Source organism: Rhamphochromis longiceps, linkage group LG17 (assembly GCF_057381845.1).
Source record: "Rhamphochromis longiceps isolate RC_006_pf linkage group LG17, R_longiceps_female_GT1.1, whole genome shotgun sequence".
NCBI classification, from domain to species: domain Eukaryota; kingdom Metazoa; phylum Chordata; class Actinopteri; order Cichliformes; family Cichlidae; genus Rhamphochromis; species Rhamphochromis longiceps.
Window position 1 is genome coordinate 28,420,103 of NC_140573.1, and position 11,140 is coordinate 28,431,242.

Below are 11,140 nucleotides of genomic sequence, written 5' to 3' on the forward strand. Positions count from 1 at the left end.
AACAGAACTCTTATTTTTGGTTAGTCTTGACTCATCCACCTTAAATTAGACCTGTTACCAAATAATTCCTGCTTTAGTTTGGTGTAAAACGATGTACAGGGTAAATTAAAAGGAAAAAAACCCCGGAACTTACATTTTATTTTTAATCAAACCAGACACGGGTCATAGTATAATTTAACTGATTATAATTAAGACGTACATTTTAAATTAAATAGCTTATTATATATATTTAACAGAACCGGTTAACCACGGTGGACTAGACTTGTGTGCTGGTTCAGTTTGCCTTTGCGCACCTGCAGAGCTCAACAGTCCCTGTGTTTGACCAGCAGAGGGAGACACTTCCTTATATAGAGCAGAGAAACGAAAGTCTGATAGCAAGACTGTGACAGAATAGTTTCCCCAGAACATCACTCTAAAGTAAACTCACGCTTCAGTTTTGTGAAAATCAGGACCATTAAGTGCAGCCAAATAGTTAAAAAAAAATTAACAGAAATGTTAAATACCAGTGGTGGAAAGTAAGCTTATTCATTCTGTACAGCCAACAAGCCTTTAGATTTAACATGTGGCCTTCAGAGGAGGCCTGACTCCTACACTTGGACCTGCTGTATGAATTACTACACTCTAAGGCAGATGTTTGTCTGGGGTTGAAAAGTGTATTATAGTTGAATTGCCTCAATTGTGCATTGTTTCCAATGGCCAGCAGGGGGCGACTCTTTAGACTGCAAAAAGGTGTGGAAGTCATCTAGAAAATACTGCTCACTTGCAGGGAAGAGGATTAGCGCATTTTTATAGTAGTATTTTTAATGAACTTTTTGTGATTATTATAGAAAAGTAAGAATTCTGGAAGAAATTTTTACAACTAATTCTGGCAACAATAACGTCTGAATTCTGATTAAATCAGAATACTGAGGAAAAAGGTCTATGCGAAAATATTGTTTCCCTTACAACCAACAGGCATGCTATATATATATATATTTCACTTCTGTTCACTTCACTTTCAAGTTTTGTTTTGCTGAATTCACTATGATTTTTTTATGGTTCAACTTAGAGTAACAAAGGAGGATTAGGGAGAGTTTGCTCTACCTTGTGAAAAGTGAGCAGTGACAGTTGATTTTCTTAGTCAGATTCACCTCCAGTTTGTCAGGTAAAAGAGTTTAAAGAGATAAAGAGTTTAACCAGTGCTACACAAAGAATCACACCTTTTCAAGCAGTTTTAAAAAAACCAAAACAAACTTTTATTGGTATCTCAGGAATACAGTAGACTGCTGTGCACAGCACATACGTACAAAAATAAAAGGAAAAAACTTTAATATCCTTACTTAGCATTGTCTGTTTTCAGAAACAAATAACTGAAGTTTGTTTCTTTTCATTTACAGTCATCAGCAAACCAAAACTAAGGCAGAAGGTGAGGTATATGAGAACAGAGGAGAGGAATAGAGAAGGATTTAAAAACAAAACAAAAAAAACAGAGAAAAAGCACACACCCTTAATCAGATTCAGAGCTCAGGCATGCTAAAGTATGTTAATCATTATTTTTTTTAAAAGAAATTCCTCACCTTGACTTAATTAAATTTGACCTATGATAAGAAAATGGAAGAAAAGAAAACAGATAAATCTGGATACATTTCTTTCTTTCTTTTTTTGGTCAAAGCTGATAGGTGAGTGTTTTGCTTTAGACACAAACTTTCCCTCTTTTAGAGATTGTTTTTCATGACCGATATTGTTTGAAAAGTTGCTTCCTTACACTTGTTTCTAATCAAGATGTCCTTGATAAGGGGCTGCCAGAGACTTTGGACATCTTGATTAGGGTGCTGGCTGAGAGAAGTGCTCTTTGCTTTCATGTCTTGCTCAGCTGAAAATACAGATTCACAACGGTTTACTCCCGAGGAGATCAGTGATATGACACGCAGCCTCATCAATGACAACAATGAGCCTTTTTTTCCCCTTTGTTTGTTTTGCTGACATTTTGAGCTACATTTGCTTTGCTGTATATAGCCTTGGCATTTGCAAAAAATGCCCTCAGAGCAGAAACAAGCCATTTAAGATTGGGGAAGAACACTGTTATGATTAAATGAGCAGCGTGGCGTGTTCAAATCTTGGGGTGCAGATGGAGCTCAGCAGCAGCAGCAGCAACAGCAGCAGAGGGCACGCCCTGAGGATGGCTGGGGAGCTGTCCTAAAGGACTGGAGTGCAGCAGGAGAGGTGAGGTGAGGCTTTGCGTGACTCTGCTCCCCACATACTGCATTAACTCTGCAGATGTCCCCTCCACAGAAATATCCCTACATGACTATTTAGAAAGGGGAGTTGACAGCAAGTTGCAGGGCTGTATTTTAAAGAGGTGGTGCTCTAGTTTCATAGGATGTAGTGCTGTTTCAGAAAATACTGCAGGTAAAAGGAACTATTAGAAATATGTTTTTGAGGGCTTAAGACAGTCCGACCCATATAGAAGACCACCCTGGTCATTGGGGTCGGGGTCCGTAACTCTGACCTTGAACTAAAAAAGGCTGAAAGGAGAGGAGGAAGCTCCTGGGTTACAGCTGGAATCCCAAGGTCTCTTGCTATAGCAAGTAAGCTGTGGGGTGAGGGACAGGCAGAGGTGGGAGGGTGGGATAGAGCTCAGGTATGTGGAAAGCTGCCTGTCATCCTGGCAGATCTGCATTCCTGCAGCAGGTTTGAAGAACAACAAAGACAGCAGGCCAGCTCTGTCACATACGTCTTTCCTGGATTTAAATAGTCCTGTTTCCTCTGTCACAGGCACAGACAGAGGCAGATGATCAAGCGTTCGTCAGTTCTGTTTTGTTTGTTTTTTTGTTTTTTTAAAGTAAACAGCTGCAGAAAGTACAGGGGTGAATGTACTTGGGAAGACTCTCAGGAATTCTCAGAATGAGGCAAGAGAAACATCTTTGGAATATATAACAAGATATTTGTGCACACTAACAGCGGGTCTGCAAAGCTTAATACACCTCTAATAAACTTTTCTTATTAAATAATCAGTTTTTGACTAGCTCAGCCATTCAGCTATAGCAAACTAAGATCAAAATCAACAGAAATACAGATGCAGAGTTAAGAAATCTAAGAATGTGGATCCAGTCCTCGAGCTGAACCGCGCTTTAGTCCTTAAAGTCATCTAGAATTGCATTTCAAAACATTTACCTCCAACACCTCACTGCCACTGCAGTGCTGCTGCTGCAGAAAGCAGATTCAAGCAGGGGAATTGCCCCAGGGCATGCACATCCTCTACCAAACTCACTGATGTCAGAAAAAAAAACAAATGTGGAAGCAAAGAGAACATTGAGGCACCATCATCGATGGTCGACTGTGCAGCCTGAACTCTTAACGCCTCATCCAGGCAACTGTAACAAAGCAGCATTGTATGGTTTTTTTTGTTTTTAAAAAAAGAAGAAAGAAAAAAAAGCTCCTGAATTCTTCTTCTTTTACATTTGCCAACTATTTACAAAGTTTTTTTTCATTGGTTTCATGGACAGTAGACATCGTTTTCAATAGCAGCTATATCTTTGCCATTCAGAAAAAAAATGAAAATAAATAAATAAAAACCGCATCCCAGTTTACTGTGGGAGCCCTGTCCAAGACTATGTGCTGTAACATTTCTACTGTGCGCTCTATCTGCTCAAATAAAAATTTTCTCCATGCTGGGATAAATACATATTCCACCCTGTTTATATTTCGGCAATCCCACAAAGTCAAGCTCGTGGCCTTGTGCCAGTCTACATGGCTGACGGCTCTCTGGTCTCAACCACAGATTGTTTATTACTTAATCGATCTAATTACAGAAAATAAAATAAACCAGAGATAGTCAACCCCCTCCCCCTCCCCCTTCTGAGGCCCTGTTCGGTGTGTCAGCCCTATTTCTGACTCCAGCGGGTGTCTCTTACATGCAACTTTAAGGGGGCCACAAGTGGGAACACCAAGGCACCTTTAAATCGTGCAGCAAAGGTAGTGAATTTAACCACTGCCAGCTATCGATAATCAAGCGCTTAAAGGTTTGCGGAAAAAATAAATAACAAAGTTAGCAGATATTTGAGCAGAACTCCATGCATCCCTTAATCGAGTAAAGCGGTTCTTTGAGGTAACAAAAAGTATTCATTTCACTCTCCAAAAGCACAGAATACAGCTCATCCTCCATCTCAACAAAAAACAAAAGGAAGTGACATTTAGTTTAGTTGCAGCAAGCACCAAGGTAAAGTGGGACAGGCAAAGTCTTCAACTTTCCCCTGTCCATAAAAACAATAAGCAGCACAGTATGGCATACATATACAAAGATAACTATCCAAATATACATATATATATATCTATATATATATATCTATATATCAGAATAAATATTTGTCTTTTCTTTTGCAGTCCATGGGTGTGTATATCATTACTATGCATTTCTATATTACCTGGAGGAACATCCACATGTGCAAATTGTTAAGTTATTGCCAGTTTGTCTCATAGTCGTGGGAGGAAATGTGTGACAGTCATGGCGGTGGTGGCCTTGTTGCCTCTCTTTACACGGCCATGCTTGCTGAGGGCGATGTAGAAGCCCTTGTAAACAAAAGACTCATAGGCGTTGTAGTTGTTGGGCAGCAAAGTCTCCTTGAACTTGCACTCGTCCTTGAAGACTCTCTAGAAAAAGAGAGAAGGACAGAGGGGTGGGAGCAGGGAGGGGGTGAGGGGTGTCAGTAAATCTCATGACAGACGCAGTACGAACATCACAACATATGCATGGTTTCCACATGACCTCTGCTTTGGAAAACAGCCTGCCTTAGACAGCATGCTTTGAGGGAAACAGGAGGAGCAGGCATGCTGTTGCAAAAGAAATGCCCTTTTCAAATGCAGACACCGGCCTCCTGCTTTTACTGCTAAACTCATAAAAAAAGTCTCCCGACTGGGTTCACATCCTAACACTAATCAAAAGGAGAAGTGAACGAGCTGCAATCAAAGGCTGAATAACACAGGAACACATTACAGTGTTTACTAGGACACATTGTATTAGCATAAAAAAACCCTCTTTTGCTACAAGTGCAGATCTGTTGTACATATATATGTGTAGAAAACTCTGTTACATGTAGATATCCTGCTTGGTTAAAGAATTAACATTAAAGCACAGTCAAAGTACGGCAAGTAGAAGCAGTGGTGCTAATTCTGACTTTAATATTGTAATTTTCATCAACTAGTAGTTAGAAGCTGTCATACCATGGAGCAAAAAAGGCTAATACAATATTTTTACTGGCTTTGGCAATTACAGACATATTTTTATATATTATTAATTTCTTTTAAATTAACAAAAGAAACCAAACTTGTCAAAAACCTTGAATACGGACTTAACAATCTAAACAGGGCAAAATTATGACCACAAGTGATAAGTTTGATTTTCATATTCAGCCCAAAGCCCAACACAGCAAACTGTAAATTAAAAATCGAACTATCGTTTCCATTTTCCCTGTGAGATACACGCCAGTCTGAGCTTGCAGAGTCATTGCAGATACACACTATTAGGCATCAGCACTAAGTTGTAAGGTTGGATGGGACTCAGATTTATAAAATGTCCATGCTTCAAGGATTTTTATGAGACATAAACAGCTCAGAACAATATTGTAGAATCAAATTTTAGTGTAAGAAGAGAGACCTGCTGTGATATTTGACATCAACTGTAGCTAAAAATACAGAAATTACACACACACACACACACACACACACACACACACACACACACACACACACACACACACACACACACACACACACACACACACACACACACACTTGCCTTTTATTTGGCACCTAAGGCATTAAACAGCATGTCATAACTGACCTACTTTTACAGACTGGCTATAATTTCCCTGTCATGATTTCACTGAAGATCGTTTGATTGTGCATAGCAGCTTCAGGAAAAATGAGAAAGAGACTCTTACACCAGGAATGTAACTAAGTACATTTACTCAAGTACTGGGGCACTTTAAATGGAAATAATGCACCTTTAGCTCTAGCTGCTTTGCAGGTTAAGCTGAAATATTATCACTGAGTGGGCCGTTCTGCTGCACAGCAACTTCATAAATCACTGTTTCCGATAACAGTTACTTTTGCTGAAATACAACTGTGAGTGTGGCATTTTTACTTGTAATGGAGTACTCTACGTGGCACCACTGCTTCTTTTACTTGAGAACAGGATACTTAAACCACTGACAGATTCTGACACAGCAAAAGATTTGAACATTGAAGCTTTCTTGGACCCTGCTGGGAAGCCCCCCTATCATCGCGGCATATTAATAACACAACAGCGCTCATAAAGTCGTGGATGCAGCAGCTATATGAACTCGTCTTACACTGAACAGGATATGTGTGTATGTGTGTGTGACAAGGAGAGAGAGAGAGAGAAAAAAGGGGGTGGGGGAGCCTCTGAAGTTGCGCACAAACGTACCGTTCCGTATAACCTTCCCCTGCTGTTCATTGCGACAAACAGCCCACTCCTCACTCCGAACAGGCTGATCACTCCTCGGTCCACGGTGGAGATCTCTATCAGACCTGAACGAAACATACTGTTAGGGAAGCAAAGACACAAGTCACACTGCGACTGGGGGTAAAGTCGAGTAACTGGCCTATGCAGCAGGGATGGGTGTAACCTTGCAGGTGCATTGCGACTGGATGATGCTCTCCCTGCTCAATTAGCCCCTTTGCAGTTATCAGCTATTTGCATGTTCGATGCGAGTGTAGTCGAGAGCGTGCTGAGAGGGACGGGAGGGTGCCCTGCTGTAGGGGACGGAGGGTAAAAATAAGTTAGCGTCTAAACTGGCTCAAGCATTCATGTCATGTTTTTGGTTTGGGAGGATATTTCGCACTGCACGGATGCAAAGCTCAGTACACTGGTTTTGCTTTCGGGAACTTTCAACCATGCCGACACCTCTTATTAAACATCATGCAAGATAAGTGAGCGGTTCTAACTTTTGCACAGCCCTGCGCATAGGGTTACACTCTTTTTCTGGGTCCAGTGCTTTGCCGGATGCAACTCACTGTATTGGTTCTCATTGTGTTCACCGCTTATCCTGCCATCCGGGAGCACCTGCAGGTGAAACCCAATGCCCACGTTGCAGTACAGTCGTCGCACTCTTTTGATGCCCTGCAAATAGTCACTCTCCCAGTTCAGCTCCGATTTCCCCCCAGTTATACCCAAGTAGGAGCGGGAGAAGAGGGTCTCCCACTTCTTTTCCAGTAAAGTCGCATTAGTCCTGCTCGGAATCGGATAAGATGAAACGATTCCCCAGAGAGAAGTCCACAGTACAATAACTGCCAGTAGCGTCCAGTGCGTCCGGGCCCCGCTGGACATACTGTAGTGGCACCTTTGCGCAATGGCCATCCAGTTTACCTTTGGGGCACGTGGTCAAAGTTACCTGCCCTAAAAATGCAACTCTTCTTGATTTCTGTCCTTTGGCATGGTGGTGGTAAAGGTTTATTTTGGGATCAAGATAGATCAAGGCCCCATAGCCCGAGATCTGAGCAGGAGGATTGGGACAGAGCGCGTCGGAGCTTGAATTGGTGCCGGTGGCGATGATCATCTTTCGCCGCTCCGCGCCTCTGATCAGGCAACGCTGGCCGTGGAGGGGGACACCACTCACCGCAAAACCAGCTCACCTTGCCCCCGACTCTCACATCCTAAAATGACATCACTGTGACTTCACCGCTGCACCCCCCATCAAAAAGTAGGAGATGGGAGGAGGAGGAGAAGAGTTACAGGACCCTGGCAGGAGCGGCAGCTCTGATAGGAGTAATGGGGGGTGCTGCACCTTCAAATCAGCGTCAAATAAGCGAGACAGATTGAGAAGAAGAGCATCCTGTGGTGCATTTCAAAATAATAATTAAAAAAACTTCCCTGCATCAGCTTCTCTCCCTGGTTAAAAAAAAAAAGCTGCACAGTTATATGCTGTGGCCTTTACAAAAACGCAGTCTAGCTGAATACACAGGATATTTTTTATTACTAAAGTCAAACTTTGAGAAGCTAAAATTATTTCTAATTATCACTAAAATAAGTTTTATAATGCATCGCAGCGAAAATACAAGGTCACAAAAACAGGGGTGGATTCGCCATGTTTGTCATCATCTCGTCTTTATTGTGTTTAAGGTGACAGACGCTTGATAAAAGGCAGTGACAGCAAAAAAAAAACCCCACAATCAATGCATTAATCTTGAGTTCATGCATTTAGGCATTATGAATGAAAAAGACATTTTTCCTCTTGGTGTTTTTCTTTAAATTGTCACCCGTAAAAAATGGAGTTGAAAGAAATATGTGAACAGAGGTACTCAGGTTTACTTCTGTTTTTGGATGACTCTGGATATGATTTCAAACACAGAATTGTACTTAAAAGTTCAGTGATTGAGTTTTTAAACGTATGAAGACAGCTTTGATTTATAAGTTGATCATTTTTCAACTAACTGAATACTTGTTTACATTAAGGATCACCAGAAAATGGTAAATAAATAAATAAACATTTCCTAGAACTTATTTTGGTCGTTTATTGTGGTACAAACAACATGCAGTGGGATGTTCATACATTCTTTTCTTATTTTATTATGTCACATAATTTGTGTACATGAAATACTTATAATGACATTCTCAGTAAATACAAGTGAAAATGTTTTGACATTAAAAAACAAAACAAAAACATGCTTTAACTGCAGCAAGCACAAACACTTATGATAGTGTAAATGTTATTAGCAGTTATTTTGTGTTTAGATTTTTTGCTTGATGTGGATCTTTAATGTAGTTTACTGTTTGTGTGGCCCTTTACTGTGCAATGCAAGGGTTATGGGCATTGTTGCAATAGTAATGCTGAGTGATTCTGGCTATTGTATTGAAGACATACTTTTATAGTAATAAACTACTTATAGTACTTAAAGTATGAATACTAAAATTGAAGAACAATGGCAACCAAACAGCTGACAGTATTATACTTTACTGTACACTGTAAAATAACAATTTAATAGTTGTAAATCTAGATGACAGTGCTTACTGTACAGTACAACCCCCCCCCCCCCCCAAAAAAAAATACATAAATAAAATTAAATTAAAATAAAAGGTTTATATGGAAAATTACAGTAGGATCTTCAAATGTATAACAGCATAAATGACAGTATTATACTTAAAAATGTACATGTCATATAGCAGGGAAATGTAATACTTTTTACAGTCGAATACTACTGTTATACTTTACATGAGGAGTTATAATGGTATAATGGGAAACATACATGTGGCCATATTACAGTGTAAATGCAGGACATTACTATTTGTTTTTACAGCAAATAACTGTTCTACATTACAGTATAAAATTTAAACAGTTAATAGTTAAATGCTGGCAAAATCATTTAAGTACTTTTTGATAGTTTCCAAGCAGCGACATTGTCTGATTTTATTTTGAAGGCAAGCTAACCTATTTTTCAGCCTTCCTCTAAATAATGGAGCTGACTTAACCCCGCTCTTGCTCACATGGGAGACATGTGGGAGGGGAGGGTGTGTGTGTGTGTGTGTGTGTGTGTGTGTTTGACTTTCATTGGCTTTAAGCAACCATGGGATGGATGGATGGATACTGTGTCCAGGGCCCAAATCGGGACAGTGGTCATATGTCCTGACAGCCTGCTGCCTTATTTAGAAGGAAGGTGTAAAAACAGTCGCAGCCAGTCACAGCAGAGCAAATGGCAATCATGTCTGACACTTCCTTAGCTGTTTGTCCAGGAAGTTTACACAACCAAATATTCTGCCTGGTCAGATTGCGCGTTATTATTGTAAGTAACACACCCTGCAACTAACATAAAAATATAACTGGCATATATCAAATACTTGGCATTGTTTTGGGTAACCCATTAAATTCAGACCCAGAAAGTTGTACTGCTGATGGAAATAATTAGGCAAAAATAATCATTTTACTTTGGATAAATATCCACATTTTGTTCTATCATCATTTAAAAGACTTCATTTCAACAAATTGACATGGTTTGTTCAACGGAAACTATTTTCACAATGAAATAATTCTTATTTACTGCTTCTTAGCAGTACATAAAATCATTCTAGTGAATGATTTAGAGCATACTATAACGCCATTCTAAGCATTTACAACATTTACTACAATTTCCCTTGTGGGTGAATGTATGTAATAAAAAAGCAAACACTGTCCCTGAATTATTCACAATCAATAAAAAGGTTTGGTTATAACATTGTGAAAATAAAAATAATTCTGAGTGCACTGGGTTCACCCCCTCCGCCTCGCTTTACATCCATGTTTGCATCCTGCTCTGCAGGGTGCTGGTAGGAGATGAAGGCTCAGGGGAATTCCCAGATTGCCACAGACCTCTGAGGCCCCGAGGTGGTATCTGCTGCCAGGGAGCCTCAGACCCACCTTAGCAACTGTGGAGGCCTCAGTGCAGATAAACAGCACTACCAAGAGACTCCACGATGGAAAAAAAAGACAACAAATAAACAAACCGTTTTAATTTAGATTCTAAACTGGGAGGATACGTTTGAAAATGGCCCACAGCCAAGCTGCATTTAGACACACCAACACACTTAAAAAAACAATCAAAGCTAAGCAGGAAATGCTTGTATGTTATGAACACAACTGCACAAAAATAGTCTACATTTTCATAGTTTAAGATCCAAACATGCGATATCATATATAGTCAAAGCAGATGCTGGGAGACATTTTCTGTGGAGCTCTAGAAATACATTTACTTTTGGTACTAGTTAAACCAGCTTATTGGTCACCTGGGAGACAGTGAAAAGAACTTCTGTCTCTATCTGCATCTCTTCTTCTTCAATTGTTGCATTGGTTGCATAGTGTGAATCTTTATAGACTCTAAAAGACAAGAACTGGGTGCACAAGTTTGACTTTATTTAGGATTGTCTCTAATCCACAAGGGGGCAAAAGTAAACATACAGGCATATATACATGAACCCCAAGTAATATTTGGTCAACTGTGCCTTAGCAAGTTGCACCTTGACCAGATGCTTCTGGCAGCCATCAACATGCTTCTGGGATAATTCTGGATATTTAAACACTCTTGGCAGAACTGATAGAGTTCATTTAAGCATAGTCCTGAAATTTCTAGTTGGTTTGAACTGAAAGATTTGGGAAGGCCATTCCAGAAGCTG

The 11,140-nt window shown here is 40.0% G+C and overlaps 1 protein-coding gene across 1 annotated transcript; it reads right to left on the bottom strand.

The window, feature by feature from the left end:
- Positions 1-1,244: 1,244 nt before the first annotated feature.
- On the bottom strand, positions 1,245-7,753 carry LOC146649850 (fibroblast growth factor 6-like). The gene is made up of 3 exons (XM_085387125.1): positions 7,015-7,753; positions 6,425-6,528; positions 1,245-4,629 (listed from the first exon to the last, which is right to left on the bottom strand). The coding sequence occupies exons 1-3, from the start codon at positions 7,355-7,357 to the stop codon at positions 4,453-4,455; spliced, it is 624 nt and encodes a 207-aa protein (XP_085243251.1). The 5' UTR covers positions 7,358-7,753; the 3' UTR covers positions 1,245-4,452.
- Between the last annotated feature and the right edge of the window lie 3,387 nt (positions 7,754-11,140).